Source organism: Lepus europaeus, chromosome 12 (assembly GCF_033115175.1).
Source record: "Lepus europaeus isolate LE1 chromosome 12, mLepTim1.pri, whole genome shotgun sequence".
Taxonomy (NCBI): Eukaryota; Metazoa; Chordata; class Mammalia; order Lagomorpha; family Leporidae; genus Lepus; species Lepus europaeus.
Window position 1 is genome coordinate 55,533,524 of NC_084838.1, and position 25,967 is coordinate 55,559,490.

Sequence of the window (25,967 nt, forward strand, 5' to 3'; positions counted from 1 at the left end):
TTTTTAATCTGAGAATGTTTTTGGCACTTTGATTGGTATCACACTGAATCTGTAAACTGCTTTTGCAAGAATGGGCACTTCGATGATATTGATTCTTCCAATCCATGAACATGGAAGATTTTTCCATTTCTTTTGTATCTTCTTCTATTTCTTTCTTTAATGTTTTGTAATTCTCATCATAGGGATCTTTGACATCCTTGGTTAAATTTATTCCAAAGTATTTGATTTAATTGTAGCTATTGTTAATGGGATTGATCTTTTTTTAAAAAAGAGATTTTTTATTTATCTGAGTCAGAGTTACACAGAGAGAAGGAGAGGCAGAAGAGAGGGAGGTCTTCCATCTGCTGGTTCACTCTCCAATTGGCTGCAACAGGTGGAGATGTGCAAATCCGAAGCCAGGAGCCAGGAGCTTCTTCCAGGTCTCCCACGTGCGTGCAGGGGCCCAAGGACTTGGGCAATCTTGTACTGCTTTCCCAGGCCATAGCAGAGAGCTGGATTGGAAGTGGAGCAGCTGGGACTCAAACTGGCGCCCATGTGGGATGCCAGCACTGCCGGCGGTGGCATTACCCACTACGCCACAGCACCAGCTCCAGGAAATATTCTTAGAAGTTCATTCTCAGCCTTGGCATTGTCTGTGTATACAAAGGCTATTGATTATTGTGTGTTGATTTTATATCCTGCTACTTTACCAAACTCTTCTATGAGTTCCAGTAGTCTCTTAGTAGAGTCTTTTGGATCCACAATATATAGGATCATGTCACTGCAAATAGGGATAGTTTGACATCCTCCTTTCCAATTTGTATCCCTTTGATTTCTTTTTATTGCCTAATGGCTCTGGCTAAAACTCCAGGACTATATTGAATAGCAGTGGTTAGGGTGGACATCCTTATCTGGTACCAGATCTCAGTGGGAATGCTTCCAACTTTTCCCCATTCTATAGAACATTGGCTTTTGTCAAAAATTGCCTTGACTGTGTTGTATACCCAATTTTCTTAGAGTTTTCATCATGAAAGGGTGTTATATTTTATCAAATGCTTTCTCTGCATTGATTGAGATAATCATATGGTTTTTGTTCAGCAGTTTGTTAATGTGATGTATCACATTGTTGATATGTGAATGTTAAGTCAGTCATCCCTGCCTACCAGGGATAAATCTCACTTGGTCTGGGTGGATGATCTTTCTGCTGTGTTGCTGGATTCGATTGGTTACAGTTTTGTTGAGGGTTTTTGCATCTATGTTCATCAGGGAAATTGATCTGTAGTTCTTTTTCTCTGTTGCATCTTTTTCTCATTTAGGAAATAAGGTGATGCTGGCTTCATAGAAAGAATTGGGATAATTCCCTCCCTTTCAATTGTTTTGAATAATCTGGGAGGAATTGGAGTTAGGTCTTCTTTAAATGTCTGGTAGAATTCAGCAGTGAAACTGAAGGTCTTGGGCTTTTCTTTGGTGAGAGGTTTTCTTATTACTGATTCAATTTCCATCTTGGTTATGAGTCTGTTTAGGTTTCTTATGTCTTTGTGGCTCAATTTAGGTTGTATGTGTCCAAGAATCTATCCGTTTCTTCTAGGTTTCCCAGTTTGCTGGCATACAGCTCCCTATAGTAATTTTGATAATTCATTTTATTTCTCTGGTGTCCATTGTTACATTTCCTTTTACAGCTCTAATTTTATTGATTTAGTTCTCTCTCCTTTTCTTGGTTAGTTGGGCCAGTGGTGTGTCAATTTTATTTATTTTTCAAAAAAACAGTTCTTTGTTTGGCTGATCTTTTGTATTGTTTCTTTTTCTTTCAATTTTGTTTATTTCTTCTCTAATTTTAATTCTTTTCTCCTACTAGTTTTGGCTTTGGTTTGCTGTTGTTTTCTCTAGATCCTTGAGATGCACTGATAGCTCATTTATTTGGTGCCTTTCCAATGTCTTGATGTAAGCACCAATTGCTATAAAGTTTCCTCTTAACACTGCTTTTGCTGCATCCCATAAGTTTGGATATGTTGTACTGTCTTCATTTGTTTACAGAAATTTTTTGTTTTCTCTTTTGATTTATTCTATGTACCACTGTTCATTCAGGAGCATGTTGTTCAGTCTCCATGTATTTGCATATGTTCTAGAGATTCTTGAGTTGCTGATCTCCAGCTTCATTCTATGTGGTCCAAGAAGATGCACAGTATGATTTCGATTTTTTTTAATTTGATGAGACTTGCTTTATGGCCTAGCATGTGGTCAATCCTGGTGAGAATGTGTTTTCTGCAACTGTAGAATGAAAAGTTCTGTAGCTATCTGTTAGGTGCATTTGGTGTGCAGTGTCGATTAACTCTGCCGTTTTCTTGCTGGTTTTCTGTCTGATTGATCTGTCCATTGCAGAGAGTGGGGTTGAAGTCCCCCACCCCTATTGTATTGGAGTCTATGTTTCTCTTTATATCTTTTAACATTTATTTTACATAGCCAGATGTCCTGTAATTAGGTGCATTTGTTTATAATAGTTACATCTTCCTGTTGAATTGATCCTTTAATCATAACATAGTGCCTTTCCTTGTCTCTTTTAACAGTTTTTGAGTTAAAGTCTATTTTGTCTCATATTAAAATGACAACACCAGCTCTTTTTTGGTTTCTGTTAGTATGGACTATCTTTTTACATCTTTTACTTTCAGTCTGTGTGCATTTTTGTTGGTGAGATGTGTTTCTTATAGGCAGCAAATAGATGGGTTTTATTTTTTTAATCCATTCAACCAGTCTAAGTCTTTAAACTGGAGAGTTGAGGCCATTCACATTCAAGGTGACCATTGATAACTAAAGATTTGGCCCTGCCATTTTCCCATAAATATTCCTATTGTTTACTTTGGATTTCCTTTGTAATTTTATTGGGAGATTTTCTCCATTTACCTTCTTTCATAGTGATGACTATGTTTCTGTGTGCAGCACATCCTTAAGCATCTTTTGCATGGCTAGATGGGTGGTGACAAATTATTTCAATTTCTGTTTGTTATGGAAGGTCTTTATTTCACCTCATTTATAAATGAGAGCTTTGCAGTTTATAGTATTCTGAGGTGACTGCTTTTTTTTTCTCTTAAGACTTGGACTATATCCTGCCATTCTCTCCTAGCCTGTAGGGTTTCTGATGAGAAGTCCACTGTGAGTCTAATTGGAGATCCTCTAAAAGTAATCTGGCATTTCTCTCATGCACATTTTAGAATCTTTTCTTTATGTTTTACTGTGATGAGTTTGATTACAATGTGTCATGGTGAAGATCTTTTTTGGTCATGACTATTAGGAGTTCTGTGTGCTTCCTTTCCTTCTCCAACTTACGGAAGTTTTTTGTTATTATTACACTAAAAAGGCCTTCTAATCCATTCTCTCTCTCCATGCCTTCAAGAACTCCTAGAACCTGTATGTTGGGTCATTTGATAATATTCTGTAGATTACCAACAGAGTTTTTAGTATTTTTATTTCTTCTTGTTGTTTTTGGTCTGACTGTATAATTTCCTGCAATTTGTCTTCTAAATCAGATATTCCTTCTTCTGCTTCACCAATTCTATTGTTAAGGCTTTCCACTGCATTTTTTATTTGTTCTATTGAATTCTTCATTTCCAAAATTTAATTTTGATTTCTCTTTAAGATCTAAATTTCATGGAAGAAATTTTATTTCATGTCATTTACAGATTTCATTAGTTCATGCATTTGCTTCTGATTACTTCTATGTAATCTTATGATCAACGTTTTGAATTCCATTTCTGGCATTTCTTCAGTCTCACCATCTTCACAATCTAGTATTGAAGTGTTGTGTTGTATTGAGGGCGTCATGTTGTCTTCCTTATTCTTGTTTCTTGAATTGGTGTGTTTGTTTTTTGGCATTTATGGAGATACTCATTGGTTACCTCCTTGTTTTTTCACTGTGCTGACTTTAATCTTTGTACTATACCTCTGTAAATTAGTGGAATGTCTCCTTTCAGTGAATACCTAAAGGTATGTGGTTGGTGTGGCCAGGGAGCTCTGCTCATTCCTACACTTTGAGTAGCACTGCCCTAACATTTGAAGCCCACTCTCTTTTTGTTTGGTTGTTTTTGTTTGTTTGTTTGTTTGTTTGTTTGGCAGGCAGAGTGGACAGTCAGAGAGACAGGGAGAAAGGTCTTACTTTACCATTGGTTCACCCTCCAATGACCACTGCAGCCAGCATGCTGCAGCCGGCGCACCATGCTGATCTGAAGCCAGGAGCCAGGTGCTTCCTCCTGGTCTTCCATGCAGGTGCAGAGCCCAAGCACTTGGGCCATCCTCCACTGTACTCCCGGGCCGCAGCAGAGAGCTGGCCTGGAAGAGGAGCAACTGAGACAGAATCCGGTGCCCCAAACGGGACTAGAGCCTGGTGTGCTGGTGTCGCAGGCAGAGGATTAGCCTATTGAGCCATGGCATCGGCCGAAACCCACTCTCTTTTAAATATTAACTGATGATTGATTTTCGTCTACTTGAAAGGCAGAGAAAGAGAGAGATCTTTATCTGCTGGTTCTCTCCTCTAAATGCCCACAATCGCCATGGTCAGGCCAGCCTAATGCCAGAAGCTGGGCACTCCATCCACATCTCCCACATTGGTGGGAAGGACCAAGTACTCAAGCTATCATCTGTTGCATCCTAGGTACGTTAGCAAGAAGGTGGATCAGAAGTGGAGGAGTTAGGACTTATATTGGCACTTTGATATGGGATATGTGTCCTAAGTGACAGCTAAACCTGCTGTGCCACCAAAGTCTGCCCCTTGAAGCTCACTCTCTTGAAAAGATTTTCCCAATGAATTGAAAAGTTACATGACTAAAGTACCTACAAATAGAAGCCAAATTCCATCAAAATATTCCAGAACTCTTTTTCTTTATACCAGGATTTTTTCTGCAATAGAAGTAGTAGGCACTTCTAATTTGGGACATGCTCAAACTGACTTGCCCCAAACGGAAGAATTAGAAACATATCAGGGGATTCCAATTCAATCCCATCAAGATGGCATGTACCAATGCCATCTCACTAGTCCAAGTGATCAATTTCTGTTCACAATTGATCATAATGATAGGACTAAGAGCCAAAGGGATCACATAAACAAGACTAGTGGCTGCAAATACTAACGGATAGAATAAAAAAGGGAGAAAACGATCCAACATGGGAAGCGAGATACACAGCAGACTCATATAATGGCAGATGTCCTAAACAGAACTCTGGCCTCAGAATCAGCCCTTAAGGCATGCAGATCCAGCTGAAAAGCCCATGAGAGCATTTCAGGCATGGAAAGCCAAGACACTCTGGCAAAAAAAAAAAAAAAATTACCTAAATGAAAAATCTCCGAGAGTGAGATCCCAATGGAAAGAACAGGTCATCAAAGAAGGAGGTACCTTTCTCTGAAGGGAGGAGAGAACTTCCACTTTGACTATGACCATGTCTAAATATGATCAGAGTTGGTGAACTCAAAAGGCTTCCATAGCCTTGGCAACTCGTGATAAGAGCCTAGGGGGATTACTGATGCCATAAACAAGAGTGTCAATTTGTTAAGTCAACAACAGGAGTCACTGTGCACTTACTCTTCATGTAGGATCTCTGTCCTAATGTGCTATACGTTGTGATTTAATACTATAATTAGTTCTCAAACAGTATTTTTCACTTTGTGTTTCTATGGGGGTGCAAACTGTTGAAATCTTTACTTAATATATGCTAAACTGATCTTCTGTATATAAAGAGAATTGAAAATGAATCCTGACGTGAATGGAAGGGAAGAAGGAGCAGAAAAGGGGAGGGTTGTGGGTGGGAGGGAAGTTATGGGGGTGGGGGGGAAGCCATTGTAGTCCATAAGCTGTACTTTGGAAATTTATATTCATTAAATAAAAGTTAAAAAAAAAAAAGAAAAAGCATTTACATGAAAAAAAAGAAGTAGTAGGCACTTCTCAGGAAAAAAAAATATATTATATATATACATATATATATATATATATACATACACATACACACACACACAAATTGTTGCCTCTGGCCCTTATTCCCTGATAGAATTATCAAGAAAATTCTTCATTTATATGAAAAGATAAAGACTGTGAAGCTCCTTCTGCCCTTGTCCTCTCTGCCTTCTAGGTTCCTTGCCTTCCTGCCCAGAGCCCCGTGGTCCCTTCTTGTTAGTTTAAGAGTGAGCTGCCAAAACTTCCTGTGCCCACATGGCTAAGCAGCATGGGGCAGCAGGAGGCAGGCCCCAAGGATATCTGGCTGCCCTTGGGGATAGCATAGTCACAGGTGTACAGAGGGCAGCCTCATCTCCATGCCTCTCCATCTGGGTGGCCAGGGGACATCTGTGTCCCTTCAAAGGAGGTCTTTGCCACAGGGGAACAATAGAGTCCCAGATGACCCTTCCCTGAACAGAGTCTTGCCCCCAGGTCTCAACAGAGGGAAACAGAACAAATGTGTTCAATTCCTTGATATGCCCAGAGCTCAACAGCAAATACCATTCTAAGAGCCACCCACCATTGTTTGATGTAGTGCACCTAGTAATGAATTCCAGATTCACAGGGGCAAGTTATCCAACCCCAAAGAGCTTTAGTTTCTTCATCTATCAAGAACAGATAATAGGCCGGCGCCGCGGCTCAATAGGCTAATCCTCCGCCTTGCGGCGCTGGCACACTGGGTTCTAGTCCCGGTCGGGGTGCTGGATTCTGTCCTGGTTGCCCCTCTTCCAGGCCAGCTCTCTGCTATGGCCCGGGAGTGCAGTGGAGGATGGCCCAAGTCCTTGGGCCCTGTACCCCATGGGAGACCAGGAGAAGCACCTGGCTCCTGGCTTCAGATCAGCGTGGTGTGCTGGCCGCAGCAGCCATTGGAGGATGAACCAACGGCAAAGGAAGGAAGACCTTTCTCCCTGTCTCTCTGACTGTCCACTCTGCCTGTCAAAAATTTTTTTAAAAAAAATGGACAGATAATAATCATACCTACCTCGCTGGAGTTATTATGAAGGTTAAATGAGATAATGTCCATGAATCATTGAGCACAAAGCTAACCACTACAAACTGATATTATTATGTGTCTGTACTTGCCATTTAGATAATCATTCAAGGTATCCCTACCCTGAAACAGTGCACTGGAAATAAATGAAAAGGTTTTATGTATATGTTTGGGCAACACTCAGGGAATAAATAAACCTATGTGGTAGGTAAATAACCATGGTCCACTGTGATCATGGAGGTTTCTACAATGTACTCTGTGAGCCTGCCAAGGAAAAAATTGACCCAAGCTAGAGAAAGTATAAAACTCCATAGAAGACATAATATTTGAAGTGGGTATTGATGGGTGATTAGGAGTTTGTTGAAAATAGTCAAAATGACCACGTCTTAAAGTTACAACATTAAGAAGGAAATTTATGTTTAGTGATTGATAAGAAAGGTAATAAAACTGGAGACTAATATGAGGAGTTAGGAGATATTGACCCAGAAAGGTAAATTGACTTGAGATTCTTTGTTCCTCTAATCTATGTCAGATGATGTACTGGGCAGTGGAGATGTCCACGTGTCCTAGCAAAGCAAAGACCATAAATACAAACCAATACAGTTGTAAATGGTCACAAGTGCCTTGAAGGAATGTGATGGGATGGAAGGTAAATGGCGAGGCCCCTGTAAGTTGAGAGAGGTTGAGGGCAGGCCTCACTAAGAATGTGGCATTTGCTCTCAGACTAAACTTCAAGAAGGATCCAGCCAAGGGAATCCACCCACAAATGCAGAAATAAACTTGATATTGAGGAACTGAAAAATTAGTGTGGCTGCAGAGCAGGCAGAATGAGGTTGGAGAGGAGGACCAAGCACAGGCCTTGTAGCCCATGAAAGAGAAATTGACTTCCTTCTAGAATGACAACAAGCCATTGGATGCTCTCAGATGTGACTTCCACCTGTAAAAAAATCTCTGGGGCTGTGGTGTACAGATTAGATTTGGAGAAACAAGGTTTATAGCACTAGTGGGACAAAGAGGTTGATGCAGAAACAGAGGGAAAGAGTTGATGGTGGCATGGACCAGTGTAATATATATGGAGGTGAGAAGAAATACATGGAAAGTGAAGGTCATTGTGTGCACTGCAGAGCAGCCTGAACACCTTGCTGGGAATCGGGAGCCACACAGAGAAGAGTGGCAGCATCACATTTGTTTTCTGTTTTGTTTTTTCATTTTTAACTGATACATAAAAATTGTACATATTTATGAGGTACCATATAATGTTTCAATAAGGGTAAACATTATTTCCACAAACACTTATCATTTCTTTATGGTGAAAACATTAAAGATCCTTTGTTCTGGCTTTGTTCTTAGAAAAATATACACTCCATGATAATTCTGTACAGCCACCCTACTGTGCAACAGAACACCAGAAACTTCTTATTCCTACATTACTACATCTTAATAACCATTTAATAAACTTTCCCCATTCTTCCAAGATTGCTTTCATAGTTTATAGTTCTTTTAGGATGGTCATGAAGAGGTTCAGAATAGAAAAAGACTGGAAGGCCGGCGCCACAGCTCAATAGGCTAATCCTCCACCTTGCGGCGCCTGCACACCGGGTTCTAGTCCTGGTTGGGGCGCCGGATTCTATCCCGGTTGCCCCTCTTCCAGGCCAGCTCTCTGCTGTGGCCAGGGAGTGCAGTGGAGGATGGCCCAAGTGCTTGGGCCCTGCACCCCATGGGAGACCAGGAGAAGCACCTGGCTCCTGCCATCGGATCAGCGCGGTGATCCAGCCGCAGCGCGCCTACCACGGCAGCCATTGGAGGGTGAACCAACGGCAAAAAGGAAGACCTTTCTCTCTGTCTCTCTCTCTCTCTCACTGTCCACTCTGCCTGTCAAAAAATAAAAAAAAAATTTTTAAAAAAGACTGGAAGGATAAAGGGAAATGAGGAAAAATCTGTTGGTTCAGGGAAAGACATACAAGAGTCTGCAGGCCAAATCTGGTCTGCAGCCTACTGTGGCATGACCCACAAGATGATTTTTTTTTTTTTGTATTTTTAAAGGTTTTTAAAACAACAAAAAGCAGCAGCAGCAGTATATATGACAGACATACAAATATAAAAATATTTACTGACTGGCCCTTTATGGGAAAACTCAACCCATCTCTGGTTTAGACCACCAGCAATCTTTTTTTTTTTTTTTTTTTTTTTTTTTTTTTACAGGCAGAGTGGATAGTGAGAGAGAGAGTCAGAGAGAAAGGTCTTCCTTTTTGTCGTTGGTTCACCCTCCAATGGCCGCCACGGCTGGCGCATCTCGCTGATCCGAAGGCAGGAGCCAGGTGCTTCCCCTGGTCTCCCATGCGGGTGCAGGGCCCAAGCACTTGGGCCATCCTCCACTGCCTTCCCGGGCCATAGCAGAGAGCTGGCCTGGAAGAGGGGCAACTGGAATAGAATCCGGTGCCCCAACCGGGACTAGAACCCAGTGTGCCGGCACCTCAAGGCGGAGGATTAGCCTGTTAAGCCACGGTGCCGGCCTACCACCAGCAATCTTTAAAGAAAAATGGGGAAGCTTTTTGAGACTTACCCAGGATGATCTTCAATACATTAAGTTTAGTGGAAAAGGCTGCATGCCAAGTTGTATCCACTAGACTCTATTTGCACACTGACAAAAAGAGGGAAATAACATCGAAGCACTTGCTTGGGATGCTGTGGAAGAGACTAGCCCTGCCCTTTGCCTCAGAACAGGGCCTGGGTAGGGGGGAACTGTTTCAGAAGGGAGGTTTCTCTGTGTACACTCTTCTGTAGCTTTTGAATTTTGAACCAGGTAACATATTACCCATTCCAAAAGTGCAACAACAATAAAAATAATGATGCACTCAATTAAAACAGAAGCAGTATGTTTTAGTTGTTAGAGCAGACAATCAGGAGACAAACCTCTTGAATTCATACCCCACCTCCACTACCTACCAGTTGTGTCACCTCAGGCAAGTTACCTAACCCCTGTGTTCATTTTTCCTTCTCTATGAAATAGGGATAATAACAATACCTATCTCAGTCATGTTGGGAGGATCAAATGCTCTTAGAAGAGTTTTTGGCACATAGTAGGAACTACTTAGGTGTTTGCTATTATTAGCAGTATTTAGCTTTTAAAAAAAAAATTATGGCTACTAAGTAGCCTGGATGACAAGTATTGAATGTGTTGTGATTTCTGATGGCTGGAGTTAAGAGCTCTTCCTGAAAGATTTAGTAGTATATTGGTCATAAAGAGTAAAAAAGAAAAGGAAGCTATTGCTTCTTGGCCTTTTGGCTAAGATCAAGTATAAAAAGAAAAGGGAGCTACAGATGATGCTGAGGTACGCAGACTGGAAACACTGGGTGATTAGAATGAATTGAGCCATGACTACAGAGTCAGAAAAAAAGATGTGAAATGGGAATGCTCAGACCCCCTGAAGCAGTTTCCCAGAAATGACTCAACACTTTTCATTTTGTTAGCTTTATCTCTTTCTGGGTTGTATTTTTGTCAGTCTACATGATGAATTACATATGCATCCGTACTTTATTAATGGAAATTATGAGTCCCGTGTACCACATGCTCATCACTCATATTCTCCTGAGAATTCAACCTGTCTCAGTAATCAACCTGCTATTTTTAAACCCTATTTACAAGTGAACTAATTTCACATTGACACCTCATCTCTGAGAGGTTTCTCCAGTACAGACTACACTGACAGTAAAGAGCATTTTAAAAACTACTTTCTTCCAAAGGAAGCCAGCCCCTTTGCAGGAGGGTTCTTGCTTCATTTATATGTTTTGTGGAACCAAGAACTTTTTAAAGCTCAGTGTTAATTAACTTCCAAGCCGCTGACAAAATGTTCTCAACTCCAACACGGAGAAGACTGATCTGAGCTGCACTGAGCATCTGCCAACTTCTTAAATTTTCAGCATTGAGGGTTTAGCCAGGTTCCAGACAATTCAAAGAAATATGCTCTCCCACCCAGAACCCAACATTTTAAGTTTTTCCATCTAGATGACAGAGGACTACACCTGGCCCACATATTCCTTGAAGATATAGCCTATAGCATCATGGCCCTTGCTGCTGTGACACATCAGAGCCCTTTAAATACTCGCTCACAATGAGGAGGTAGGAAGGGGAACTACCTGGCAAATTTCTTAGATTTTAAAATATGAAGATCTAAATTTTTAAAATTCTGTCCTACCTTGTCATGTATCATGAGGTGACTTTTTATGCATTGCACCTTTTATTCCATTTCACCTCTAAGGTTCCCCTCTGTCCTTAAAGAAATCAGAATCACCTTTGCTTTGGTGAAGGGTTACCTAAATGCACAGGTAGAAAAAAAGATTTATGTAAGAAAAATCACATTCCTAGGAATGGGATGGAAAGATGGGTAGGTGGTGAGGGGGCAGGTGGATAAAGAGATAGAGAGAGGAAATGTATAAAGTGCAGGGATTTTTTTTCTTCCTATCTCACTTCATGATTCAAGAATCACCTTACCTTTTGTTTGTTTGTTTGTTGACAGGCAGAGAGTTAGACAGTGAGAGAGAGAGAGGAAGGTCTTCCTTCCGTTGGTTCACCCCCCCAAGTAGCCACTGTGGCCGGCCGGTGTGCTGTGTGAAGCCAGGAGCCAGGTGCTTCCTCCTGGTCTCCCATGTGGGTTCAGGGCCCAAGTACTTGGGCCATCCTCCACTGCCTTCCTGGGACACAACAAAGAGTTTGACTGGAAGAGAAGCAACCGGGACAGAACCGGTGCCCCAACCAGGACTGCAACCCAGGGTGCCGGTGCCGCAGGTGGAGGATTAGCCAAGTGAGCCGGCCACTTTACAGTGTTAATCCCTCCTTTCTACTTTTGTAATCAACCTTCACTTATTTATCTTTACCTAAGCTTTAAGGTCATTTTTCACAAAATTTCTTGGTGCTAATAAAAATGTTTGAGTTTCTGTGACTGGGTAAAAGATAAGTAGAAGAAGGGTGATGGAAGTGACTGAGTTCAAATTTCGCTTTTTAAAAAGAAGTAAACGAAGCCGGCACCGTGGCTCAATAGGCTAATCCTCCACCTGCGGCGCCAGCACACTGGGTTCTAGTCCCGGTCGGGGCGCCAGATTCTGTCCCGGTTGCCCCTCTTCCAGGCCAACTCTCTGCTATGGCCTGGGAGTACAGAAGAGGATGGCCCAAGTCCTTGGGCCCTGCACCCCATGGGAGACCAGGAGAAGCACCTGGCTCCTGCCTTCAGATCAGCGCAGTGGGCCAGCCGCAGCGCGCCGGCAGCGGTGGCCATTGGAGGGTGAACCAATGGCAAAAAGGAAGACCTTTCTCTCTGTCTCTCTTTCTCACTATCCACTCTGACTGTTAAAAAGAAAAGAAAAAAAAAAAGTAAATGATTAAAACTATCTCCCTACTAGTAAGTTTGGATCTTTCAGGGTAGTTTTCATCATAATTACCAAGGTTAGCAGTTTGTTACAGATTGTTGTACAAAATTACAGCTACAATTTTAGTTTCTTGGAAAACTTCATAATAAATGTTGATCAATGAACATTAGCTCTGATAGTAATTTCCAAGGTGTTCCAAGTGGATGGTAGCTGAGATCCACATGATATATATTTCCTCATAAATTATTTCCCATAGTTAGCAAACATTTACATTATGATCAGTGGTGAGATTCACACAGGGTTTGGGAACCTCCAGACCGCCTATCATTGCAAGAGAAAGTAACTTTTCTAAACAAGTAAGGTGCAGCATCCAGGTCCACCATTTTGAAACTTTAAAAACAGTTGATGTATACATTTTCCCCTATTAGTGAGATTATTCAATGTATTAGAACATCAAAGAAACATAAGATGACTCTGGCACCAAAAATCAGAGGTCTGAGTGGGAGGTAAAGATGTGTTTCTCTGTATTGACTCTGCCATGGTACATGGGCAAATACTGCAGGAGACTCAGAGAAAATCTAGCACAAATTATAAAACAGGCAAAAATTAAGGTGTTTTCCCAACCAGGCCGTAAGTAAATGGGTACCATTTTTAGAGGAGATAATATTTTCTCTGTCAGCATACGTGTGTGTGTGTCTGTGCATCCGCACACCTGCATGTCTGAGGAAAAGCTAAGGTCCAGTTTCTGTATCTGATGACATGAACAATATTTACCAGATGCTTAAGATGGATGCAAAGGCCTTTCAATGCTTCAAAAAAAAATGAAATAGATACAGATCAGACTCTTGAATTTCTGCCTAAATTTCAAGATGACACAGAATTATATACTCACTGAGAATCTTGCTTTAATAATACCATTTGTCATTGTGCTTTCTAAAGGAGTTTGAAAGTGTCTATTAAGTATTCATATAAGAATCATTAACAGCTATTAATAAAAAGCAAAAACTCCATTACTATTCTGGAAAAAATACTAGCATTTATATAACTATGAATAATTTTAATCCAACTGATAACCAGATGATTAAAAAATATTTCTGAATTACTTTTTAGAATTTTCTGGCTAGCTTTTATGTTGACAAATCTTTTTTGATGTGTATCAGCAAGATTTACAAAGACCAGGAAAAGTATTCAGAACCCATTTACAACAGCAATATAGAAAGAAATCTATCTTGCCCATAGGTTGTACCTCAGAATCATTTGGGCAAAATGCAAAGTGAAGGAAGGCAATTGCATTTCACCAGACTCTCCAAATGACATTTCACATGATTATAAAATGGTCTCCTGGTTTCTTGGAAAATGTAGGTTCAGGCAGCTTCATCACTCACAGCAAACTATTTGAATCCTTGATTTCAGCTCAATCTCGTACAAGAAGATTAAGTTGTTTTCAGTTGCCATTGATGAGTAAAACCTTCAGGTTTAATGTGCTAAATTCTTGGTACGAGATTTCCTTTTTCCATTTAAGTGTATTAGTAAACCACAAGATGGTATTATAAGGGGCATAAATTATTTCCTTCACCTGGTAGGCAAAGATTAATCACTTTTCTAAAACTCTGCTTTCTACTTAAATGATAGCTCTGTTAGTTTAGCATATCCACATGGAAAGCAACACAGATATCTCAGATGGCACTCCCTTTTAAGAAGAGATTTTTCTTTACTTATCTTTTTGATTTGTGTCATAGATAAATGATAGGAACACAGAGGATAATAACAGAGTGCAAGGAATGAGGATGTTGGTTTAAAAAATATAAATGCAAAGACTGATAAACTAAAAGAAAAAATAGAAATTTTTCTAAGATTTAAAAAAAATGAGTGGAGGGAGTCAATTTAAAAATAAATTATACTGTGAGCACACTTATTTCTTTCAAAGCCAAAAAGTCTTTTCAAAAATCAAATCTTTAAAAGAGATAATTATTAGGGGCCATAGTGATTCAGCAGGTTAAGCCATCAGCTGCAATGCTGGCAACCCAAATGGGCACCAGTTAGATTCCTGGCTGCTCCACTGCCAATCCAGCCTCCTGCTAATGTGCCTGGGAAAAGCAGTGAAAGATGGCCCAAGTACTTGGGCCCCTGTACCCATGTGAGAGACCCGGAGGGAGCTCCTGCTCCAGCCCTGAGTGTTGTAGCCATTTAGCAGTGGATGGAAGATCTCTCTGTGTCTCTTCCTTTCTCTAACTCTGCCTTTCAAATAGATAAGTAAACCTTTTTTTAAAAAAAAAAAAAAAAGATAAATATTCATATTTTAGTCATTGAATTGGTTTACTTGGGCTGCCATAATAAAATATCACACAGGTGAAGTGGCTTAAATAAAAGAAACTTATTTTCTCACAGTTGTGGGTTTTAGAAGTTCAAGATCAAGGTTCTGGCAGATTGGGTCTCTGATAGGGCTCTCTTCCTGGCTTGTAGACAGCTGCCTTCCCCTATGTTTTCACATGGCCTTACCTTAGTGCATGTACACAATGGGGAGCGGGGGTTCCTATTGTATCAGGAACCCACCCTTATAACCTCATTTAATCTTAGTTACTACTTTAAAGGCTACATCTTCAAATATAGCCATACTGCGGCAGGGGGTGGGTTGAAGGAGAAGGAACACATGAGTTGGATGGGCAGAGATTTTCATCTGTAACAGTCAGTAAGGACTCAAATCATAGAGCTGAATAACTGACATTCTCCAGATACAGATCTCTGGTTTTCTATCATCTGACCTCACAGCCTTTCTTCCTCCAAACTCTCCTGTTTTCATTTTCTTTTCAAAGGGGAAGGCAAATGAAGCTTTATACTTAACCTTAGGGCCCTCAGGAGAACCATCCAAGAACTCAGAGTTTGTTCTCTAAATAACTCAAGACACAAATTGTTTAGCAAGTCCTGAAATACAGTTTTAGGATAACAAAAGTTTGTGTGTGTGTGTGTGTGTTACTCCCAGATCTTAAGTTCAAGTCTTTGGGTATGTGAGAACAAAATGATTGACAACATTGTAATAAGTATTTTAATGGTTTGATCTTTTTCATATTCCAATTTCAAGCACAGTGTCCTATTTCTGTAATTAGATGACATAGTAGAGGCCTTTAGGATGTAGACACCACTAAGTGAACAATCCATTTAGGGAAAAAATGGAGATAAGAATGACTTATTGTCCCTGAGTCAGCCAGTATTAATGGATAGATGTTGATAGGCATTTCATTTGCAATCCTACAAAGTGCTCAGCATTCTGTGGAAAGCTTCTTGGGAGGCACCATGAACTTTCCAGGTAGTTGATGATTTCAGAGCCTTTCACTATTCTAATAAGTGACTGTGAATTTTTGGTAATTTTGCCTTTGAGAGTTCTAACTCTAGTATTGTTTTTAGCTCTTCAGAAAACACAGACTCAAGGTGTCATAATGTTATGAGTCTTGCTGTCTGCTTAGAAGTTTTGTTTCTGATAGTCTACTTAAAGCCTACTGGCTAGAAGAAGAGTGTTTTTTTCTTAGGGCTGTGGAATTTTCCCTTGCATCTTATTTACCAGAAGTCTTCTACTTATTTACATTACCTAAGAGAAAAAGAAGTTAGATTATAGATGTCACTTGCAGTCATGAAGGCTCAGTAAATATTGCATGAGTGGAAAGATGCAAGAACAAAATTATTACAATTTCTACTTTCCTATCAAATAGGATTATTAATTTTTTGCTGGAAATGTCATTATAATTCACCTAATCAAACTTATTTCTTCCTGATGCCTCTATAAATAAATTATTTTCCTAAATATTTTTAAAATAATAAACAAAAATTTTGGATGAATATTTACTAGGTGCCAAACACTGCTCTAAGAGCTTTCCATGAATTGTATCTCTTAATTTTATAACAATTGTGTTATATATATTATGTATATATGCAATCTAGAATAATTAATATTTAAGGCAGTCTTGGGGGTGACTTCCTATTTAATAGGAAACCATATGAAAAATGGGTGTTTGTCTGTTGTTGCCTTTTCCAACCATCCTTTCATTATAGGTAAGAAACATTCAAGATTTCTTTTCTCCTTAGAAGCCTCCCACATACTCATTGTATAGGCACACACACCTTTACACCAGTTCCCAAGGAAACCTAATTGGAAAAATGAGCATGCCACCTTCATCAAAGAGAATATTTTTAATACTTCAATAATGAAAGAAGAAGGAGGTAGGAGGAGGAAAAGATAGTCCTTTGCTTAAAGATGATGCTGTTTTGTTGTGCATATTCTTCCCATGAGACTTCACTGGCCTTTGAACACTGAATGCTGCCATCTGAAAATAACCCATCTCCTATTTCTGTTCTTGCTAAAGTTAGCCCCAGGAAAGCTTATTATTGTAAAGGGCTTAATCCATCTTCTACAACATCCTCGAGATATCCATTTTAGAAGTGGCCATTGCAGGCTTATCCACGGTTATAGGAATCAGGGGTGTCATTAAGCAATGGAGCCTACATAACATTGCAAGCCCTCATTTTGGCCATTAGTGTGCTCAGTTTCCACTTCTACCTCTAGCAAACTTGGGCTAAATAGCAAGTTTTATTTTTTTAACCTATCTTTGAGATTCTGATATTCATTTCTGTTTTATCACCACCTGCATTTCATTTTTAAATTTGTAGCTAGTATTTTGGAGAGATCACTCAAGGAGATAGAGGAGGAGGAAAGCAGGTGTCTCAATGGCTCCTCCTATTCACACACCCTCAAATCTGACCTTCATGTTCCCTACAAAGCATTGTGGATGTTACATGACTATGAGAAAAGGGAAAGATGCAATGTTCAGGTGTTTCTTATAAGCTTATTTTTTATATGTGGGCTATCCAAACCATCAAAAATTGGTTTTAGTCTCAAGAAAATCAAGAAAAACCACATCAAGTAAATGATTATTGTTTGTTCTAGCTAGTAAGTTTTTTTTTTTAACGATTTATTTATTTACTTGAAAGAGTTACACAGAGAGAGAAAGGAGAGGCAGAGAGAGAGAGGTCTTCCACCTGCTGGTTCACTCCCCAGATGGTCGCAACAGCTGGAGCTGCACTGATCTGAAGCCAGGAATCAGGAGCCAGGAGCTTCTTCCGAATCTCCCACGTGGGTGCAGAGGCCCAAGGACTTGGGCCATCTTCTACTGCATTCCCAGGCCATAGCAGAGAGCTGGATCGGAAGTGGAGCAGCCGGGACTCAAACCGGCACCCATATGGGATGCAGCTTTACCCACTACACCACAGCACCGGCCCAACTAGTAGTTTTTTTTTTCTTTTAACAGGCAGAGTGCACAGTGAGAAAGAGAGACAGAGAAAAAGGTCTTGCTTTTTGCCATTGGTTCACCCTCCAATGGCCGCCGCGGCCAGCGTGCTGCAGCCGGCGCATCGCGCTGATCAGAAGCCAGGAGCTTCTCCTGGTCTCCCATGGGGTGCAGGGCCCAAGCACTTGGGCCATCCTCCACTGCACTCCCGGGCCATAGCAGAGAATTGACCTGGAAGAGGGGCAACCGGGACAGAATCCAGCGCCCCGACCGGGACTAGAACCCGGTGTGCAGGCGCCGCAAGGCGGAGGATTAGCCTATTGAGCCGCAGCGCCGGCCTAGTAGTTTTTTTTAAGGTCAGATTTACTACAAAACAAATGTGGGAAACCTGGTACTGTTGGGAATAAAGCACATTTATACATGTTCGTTAGTTCTGAGGAAGGGAAGCAGTTTAGAATAGGGAAAGGCCCTTGGGCTGGGAGCTAGGAGTCAATCAGGCCAATCAGCACTATGGACTCCTTTCAGGAGGTCATGTCATCGCAGGTCCTCATCTGTCAAATGAGAGGAGTGGTCCTCATAAGCCAAGATCTTTCCAACTCTAAAATTCTGGGGCTCCTTCTCTTGGAGCCTAAAGTTCCTATTCCCAGTGACTGCAGAGGTCTATGATTATAGCTTGGCTTTGTGGTCTTTGATTGTCCATATGATAAGGAATGACAAGTTCTTGTTCAGGAAAGTAGTCTCACATTAAAACATCCTAAGGGAAAAAGAAGCTTTGCTCCCAGAAATGCCTTTAAGGCATGCCAAGGCCTGGAAGGCAGTGAGATGCACCAGCGTTTTAGAGTTAAGGATTATATTTTTACGTCAATTTTTAAGTGCTGGCATTTTATTTTTACCCAGTAACATACCACACTGAAGGGACCCCCCAGTGAGAAGAGGCAGCTCTCCTAAGTGCTGAAGTGGATGGAAATGGAGGAGTAAGAACTTCACTTCCAGCCTGAATCAAACCCTAACTGAGCTGATATATAGGCAGGTCCAAGTGATCATCCCAGATGGCTCCTTATGAGAAGATGAGGTTTTATCTCCAATCAATAAAACTGAACTTGAACATGGTCTATTTTCAGATGCATCTCGGGTTCTCATCTTAATTCTCCAGTAGAAGAGATTGCATTAAAGTGGATTCATCTTCACACTGGATTCTTGCATAGTGTCCTTCACAGATAAAAATGAGAAATTGGACTGCTTCCAAGACACAGTTTTCTGTCTTCAGAAGCAACCCCTGGACTAGTGAATCCAGCATGGGCCCTTCCACTGGAGACCTGATGATTATTCTGGGACTAACTGTCCATACAGGTGGCAGAGGTATAAGCAATGTAGCTGAATAGGTGCTCATGCCCCTAGGCCACAAATGGACAGGCTGTTGCAACACCTTCCATTCACTACATAAATCAAAATGAAACCAAGGAGATTGCTTTAAAGATCTCCTGGTAGATGATAACTGACCCCCAGACTGTTCTCTTCTATCCTCCAGTGGCCAAATCTCTAGATTTCAACCTCTAGTATCAGTAAGTGCATCCTAGAAGATGGTTGTCCATTTGTCATAGCTGTCAGAATAATATTCTCTCTCTCTCTCTCTCTCTCTCTCTCTAATCTGGTAAAAAGTTATATTGGTTATATCAAAATGTCCTTAGACCACTGAGGAGTTTTAGTGTTTTACTTAAGTTCACTACATCTTGGTTCACAAAGATTCAAGCTGCTTAAAAAAATACATCACATTTAAAAGGATAAAATGGTTAATTTTAAGGAAATATAGCAAAACATGAGAAGGAATGGAAAAGAGTAAGTCTGGAAAAAGGGGAACACAGATTCCAGCACTGTGGTTATTGAGTGGGGATTACAAATTTGGCTCTGAACTTCCCAATGGACAAAGCAAAGAAAGGATAACATCGATTACGTGATTCACAGTATTGCTTAGGTTTTTTTAAAGTTCCTCAGAAGCGTGACTTTCCTGGTGTTGATCTATGACAGATATTTCTCCCTTAAATCTGCATACAGGGAACCCTGAGTCAGTTGAATAAGTTTCCTCTGTGAGCAACCAACAACCCAAAATAGCAGAGGCTTCAACAAGATTTTTATCTCTCTCATCAGCTCTTGATGGAATCCCAAATCCTTGTATTTTGTTCTTCCAACTTATCCAAGGTAGTTATTCATGCTTTGGTTAAAATGTCCCCATTCCAGCTAGCAAAAAGAAAGAATATGAATGGAACAACACACACCACTTATCCATCTAAAAGTTACATCCAGGAAGTTACCTCCAATGCATCCTATTTGACAGAATTTAATCATATGGCCCTACCTTGCGACAGGGAAGGTTGAAAAACAGTCTTTACTCCATCCCTTGGTAAATTGGGTTTCCTCTTTACTACCGCAGAAGTGCAGTATATTCATTTGCTAGGGCTGCTATAAGAAAATACCACACCATCAAATAAGGGGGTAACTTTCTCTGAAGGGAGGAGAGAACTTCCACTTTGATTATGGCCCTGAAATAATAAGATTGGAGTTGGCGAATTCAAGAGGCTTCCATAGCCTTGGCACTCATAACAAGAGCCTCGGGTGATTACTGACATCATAAGAGTGTCAATTGTTAAATCAACAATAGGAGTCACTGTACACTTACTCCCCATGTAGGATCTCTGTCCTTAATGTGTTGTGCTATGCGAATTAACGGTAAAACTAGTACTCAAACAGTACTTTATACTTTGTGTGTCTGTGTGGGTGCAAACTGTGGAAACCTTTACCTAGTATATAGTAAATCGATCTTCTGTATATAAAGATAACTGAAAATGAATCTTGATGTGAATGGGATGGGAGAGGGAGTGGGAGATGCCATGGTTTGTGGGTGGGAGGGAATTTATGGGGTGGGGGGGAGCCGCTATAATCCAAAAGTTGTACTTTGGAAATTTATATTTATTAAATAAAAGTTTAAAAATAAGAAAATACCACAAATTGGGTGGCTTAACCAACAGAAGTTGATTGTCTCATTTCTAAAGGCTAGATGTCCACGATCAAGGTGTGCTCAGGGTTGGTATCCTTCAAGAGCTTTCCCCTCAGCAGGCAGATGGCCATCTTGCTGCAATCTTATTCTCCTCTGTACTCAAGGACCCTTGGTATCTGTGTGTCCTAATCTCCTCTCTCTAAGGATGCACAGATTGGATTAGGGTCCATCCTAATGGCCTCACTTTAATTTATTTATCTCTTTAAAAACCCTATCCCCAGGGCCAACATTGTGGCATAGTGGATAAGGCTGCCACCTGTGACCTTGGCATCCCATATGGGCACTGGTTTCTGTCTCAGTTGCTCCATTTCCAATACAGCTCCCTGCTAAGTGTCTAAGAAAAGCAGTGAAAGATGGCCCAAATGTTTGGGCCCCTGCCACACATGTTAGAGACCTGGATGAAGCTCCTGGCTTCAGCCTGGCCCAACACTGGCAGTTGTGGCCATCTAGGGAGTGAACCAGTAGATAGAAGATCTCTCTCTCTCTCTCTCTCCCCCTCCCTCCCTCCCTCCCTCCCTCCCCTTCTACTTTGATGTTCAAAGCAAATAAATAAATCTAAAAAACAAAAAACTCTATCCCCGGCCAGCGCCACGGTTCAATAGGCTAATCCTCTGCCTGCGGCACTGGAACACCAGGTTCTAGTCCCGGTCAGGGCACCGGATTCTGTCCTGGTTGCCCCTCTTCCAGGCCAGCTCTGTGCTATGGCCCGGGAGTGCAGTGGAGGATGGCCCAAGTGCTTGGGCCCTGCACCCCATGGGAGACCAGGAGAAGCACCTGGCTCCTGGCTTCTGATCAGCGCGATGCACTGGCTGCAGCGCGCTGGCCGTGGTGGCCATTGGAGGGTGAACCAACAGCAAAGGAAGACCTTTCCCTCTGTCTCTCTCTCTCTCTCTCACTGTCCACTCTGCCTGTCCAAAAAAAAAACAAAAAAAAACAAAAAAAAACAAAACTCTATCCCCAAATTTACTCACATTCTGAGGAGCTAGGGGTTAGGGACTCAACATATGTATTTGGAGGGGACACAATACAGCCCATAACAGGAAGAATAGATATTGGAGAACAACTGGATGTATCTTGCCACATGTTTCACCTGTATTCCCATACCTCAACAAATAATAAATTTGGAGGCATCTGTTCTGTCTCTCCTTTTAAACCCAAGATACCTTGAAAGCTAGAGTCAGCATTTAGCACATCGTTTGGCACCTGAAGGCGCTCAGTGAATGCTGACAGACCATGGTGGTGACTGCCCAAGTAATAATAGCCTAAGTAGAGACAGGAACTTGGGACTCCTGCTTCTCCACAAGCCCACTCTTCCCACCATGCTGCACTGATTTCTGGAAGGCAAAGAGCACATGACCTGTACTGAGGGCTCTTAAAGCGTTGTCATCTCAGAGTTTCTGTAGAGATTACAAGGCCCTAAGGCAGTCATTGCCAACCTTGCTTTTGCACAATTCTTGGGCTTCTACAGAGACCCCAGCAGACACCAAACTATTTTAAACCCTTCTATCAGTAGTATGGATAACTTCTGTTTGTTTGTTTTCATGGATACTCCACAAAAGTTTTAGTTCATCTCAGGTTGCTACAAGGTCAAAGCCAACATGCCACAATTCCAGAAGAAGACTGAAAATCCATTGCCCTAGTCAACTGCAAGGGTGAGAATAATGAATATACTAGCATCCCAGGCTTGGGCAAAGGCAAAAGTGGCCCCAAATATGGAACAGCATTTTTTTTCTTCCACTTCTCTAACCAGCTTGCAAGTTGTCACCCATTGAGCCAGAGTGAGATTTCACCTGGCAAGAAGACAAAAAGAATTTTACCTAAAGTATGCTGACGGCCTTGCTCCTTAGGTACCTTTCAAACCTACCCCAGGATTCTGGGCTCTTGTACTTCCCTAAGCAGGACTTGTCCCTCAAGTGGCTATGAAGTCTCCACAGAGAGCCCCATTTGCACAGCCTGGAACAAAGTCTCTTCTTTTTGTCCATGTCTACCCTAGCAACTGCCACTTCAAATGCAGTTTTGGAAGTCATATAATACAGCTAATTGTTTGTGTTGGATAGTAGTGTGTTTAGAGCTTATGCATCTAAACAGACAATTATTTTCTACTATTTGCTAGTGGCACTGCCTGCCTGGTGACTTTGGCAGATGGAGAAAGGAGCTAATCCGTAGGTTATAAGCAGAAGGGTTATTGATGAAATGTCACCATCTGTTGGTGTCATTAAAATGATATGAGTCATAAAGAGTTGCTTTTGTTTTTCCTCATAAAAAGGTTAGCTTGGAGTTTAGAGAGAAGTTGCTACATTGTGTATGGCAGTGGGGAACACAGCTGGAGAGGGGAGGTCAAAATCAGGAGACTTGAAGAACTCATAACATCAGTGTGATAGGTCTTCAGAGAGATCAAACCTCTGCTAAAATAAACCACACCTCTCATTTGAGGTGGGGTACTTACTTATGAGCAATGACAGAATACCCCAACTCTTCCATGCCATTCCTGGGCATCTACCAGGTGAGGAGGGAAAGGTTATTCATTTGAGTTAAATAAAAGGATGGTGTCTGGGAGGGAACAAAGTATACCTGTCTCCTTACTGTACATTGGTCCCATGACACAGATATTATTCTTAAAACCAGCTGACACCTTGGAAAGCTGGTGAGTCCATAGGGAATAATATTCTCTACATCTGCTACATCTCCTTGGAGGACATGGAGATCAAGATGGCTCAGAAGAGGGATCAAAGGGTGGAATAGCACATGACATGCACAGCAAACGGATAGGGAACATGAGGTGTGTCTTTAATGAAGATCCAGGCAACCAAAATAAACAGTGCCAAGTTCTTATTTCTGCCTAATCCCTACCTAATCCCCTAAATTCCCTAATATTTGCTGTTTATCAATTCTTTTACCCACTGCCAAGGACATACATCCAAGCCAGAATAACATTACCAACCTGTTTCAATATCACTTAAGATTTCTTTTTTATTAGTAAAATTTTTAATTTTAACCACAAGAGAGAGCTGAAGTGTGGGTGACTGTATATGAACCACTAAAAATCCTTTTGGCAGTACCTAGGGTTTGCCAAATTGATAAACATAACATAGCACTGCTGTGAGTCAGGCCTCACACTCAACCCTGATCTCTAGTTGAGTCCTTTACCTCCCAGGCCAACTAGCCTGACCCTGTCCCACATGCCACCCCCTCAGGGACAGAGGTGCTAGAAGGGCCTGTGCTACTGCTTGGAAAGTGTGCATGCTGAAAGCAAAAGCCAAGAGAACAGGAGCTCTCAGAAACTTGTGCAGGTTATTTCTATGTCCTCAAGAGGAAGCCTTGGTGGAAAAGTTCCTGTTGGTATTTTTAGATCTGATGCTTGGTCCTGCTGCTGCACTTTCATTTTTAAACAAGCAGGGAAGGAAGTGATTGATGGTATCTTCAGTGTTGTTTTGGAGGCTCCAAGGGCCCATCTGACAAGATAATGGTCATCCTACCCGGCCCAGATCCGCCTGAAGTCTCTTCTGGCTCTGGGACGTGGGAAGCTGCTGACCTCAACTGCTGGCAAGTAAAAACTCTGGCTGTGTGCTGCAGGAGGTTACACCCTGGCTCTGAGGCCCTGTTTGAGGCCAACGTCTTGATTTCCATCCTGTTTCTCTGAGAATGAAGGCATCTACTTGCAAAATAAGTTTCTGGCTGCATGTAAAATGGTTTAGAAATCAAGAAAGTGATTAATAAGGTTAAAAATAGAACCCCATGCAAAAACCCATGAGTTTCCATCTTCCAGGGCTAGCAGGAGGGAGTTAAGCTTTCTCGGGATTATTACTGAATGGCTTCTGTGCTTCCTTTAATTTGCCTGCTGAAAATCAGTGCTCAAAAACAAAGTCTTCAGTTTTATCAAGGCTCTACTGAAATGTGATGTTGTCCTCGGGAAGAATGGGGGACAAAGAAGTGGAGGGTAATAGTCCTTTGCTGTGCGCTGCAGCTTCTCTCAAAAAGCTTGGTACTTGTAGCTGCAGTGCGCTCCAGTTCAGCATCAGCTGGGCAAAGTGAGAAGCTGAAGGATGGCCAAGGAGAAAAAAGAGGAGTGGGCGTTGAGGAGCAAAGGTTAAGCCAAATGCCTGGTTTGTCTTGGCTACTCTGCTTCCACTCCAGCTTCCTGTTTTCATACCCTGGGAGGCAGCAGATGACGGCTCTAATACTTGAGTCCCTACCACTCACATGTGAGACCAAGGTTGAGATGTGAGCTCCTGGCTTTGGCCTGGCCCAGATCCTGCTATGCAAGCTTTGAGGGAGTGAGTCAATGTATGCAAGATCTCTCTGTATGTCTCTATCTGTCTCTCTCTCTTGCTCTGCCTTTCAAATAAAATAAAATAAATAAATAAAATTTTGCTAAAGGAGAGAAAAGAAAGCTCTCAAATTCTCATGGCCGAGCGATTTGTCCCTTGTCCCTGGGACTCAGACTGGCAGATGAAGTTCTCTTACAATCCCAAAAGGGATATGTGAGAAACTGCCAGGATGACTCAGGCAGACTCTTAATGAGGCCTGGAGCTTCCCTCCCTTGGTTTGTGGTCCTGTCATTGCTACATGCATACATTATCCTCTTTTTTGTTTATTTCTTATCTCTCTTTCTACACAGACCACAGAGACGGCGGCTGAGGAGGAGGAGGACCAGCCTCTCAGCCTGGCCTGGCCTTCCAATGCCCGCAAGCAGGTCACGTTCCTGATCGTGCTCCCCATAGTGTTTCCTCTCTGGATCACCTTGCCTGACGTTCGCAAAGCTGTGAGTAAAGCATTTTGAAATGGGTTCCTTTTAAAAAACAGTGTATACATAATAGTCTGTTCCACTTGTGCTTAAAGGAAATAGAGGAGACATAAAAACACAGGTAGTCTTTGATATGCCTCAAAATTTCTCTGGGCAGACACACAATTGTAGTGATGATCTGAGTTATTAAATCTGCATAACAAACTGGTATGAAACAGCCACCATTTCATTTGGCTTAGAGACATCTTGCGGCTCAGGAACTGGAGTAGGAACACTGGTGATGGTTGTCTCTGCTCCCTGATATCTGGGGCCTCAGCTGGGAAGACTTCAATGGCTGAGGGCTAGAAACATCGAGAGGCTTGTTCACTGATTTTCATGGCACCTGGGCAAAGATGACATAAAGGTTGGGCTCAGCTGGGATTGTATACTGGAGTGGTCAAATGCAGCTGTTCATGTGATTGGCTTTCCTCACAGCATGGCGGCCTCAGGACAGCTGTCTTACATAAGAACTCAAGAGTGAGTGTTTCATCGGCAGAAGACAGAAACTGTTAGGGCGTTTGATGTCTTGGTCTCAGAAGCTAGTCAT

The 25,967-nt window shown here is 41.6% G+C and overlaps 1 protein-coding gene across 2 annotated transcripts in view; it reads left to right on the plus strand.

Annotated features, from left to right (window-relative positions):
• The window catches only part of SLC24A2 (solute carrier family 24 member 2), a 257,950-nt gene that overhangs the window by 206,300 nt on the left and 25,683 nt on the right, over positions 1–25,967 (plus strand). For both annotated transcript variants that reach the window (XM_062207033.1, XM_062207034.1), the window contains one exon: positions 25,265–25,399. In XM_062207033.1, the coding sequence (XP_062063017.1) occupies positions 25,265–25,399 (135 nt within the window). The remainder of the gene's footprint in view (positions 1–25,264; positions 25,400–25,967) is intronic.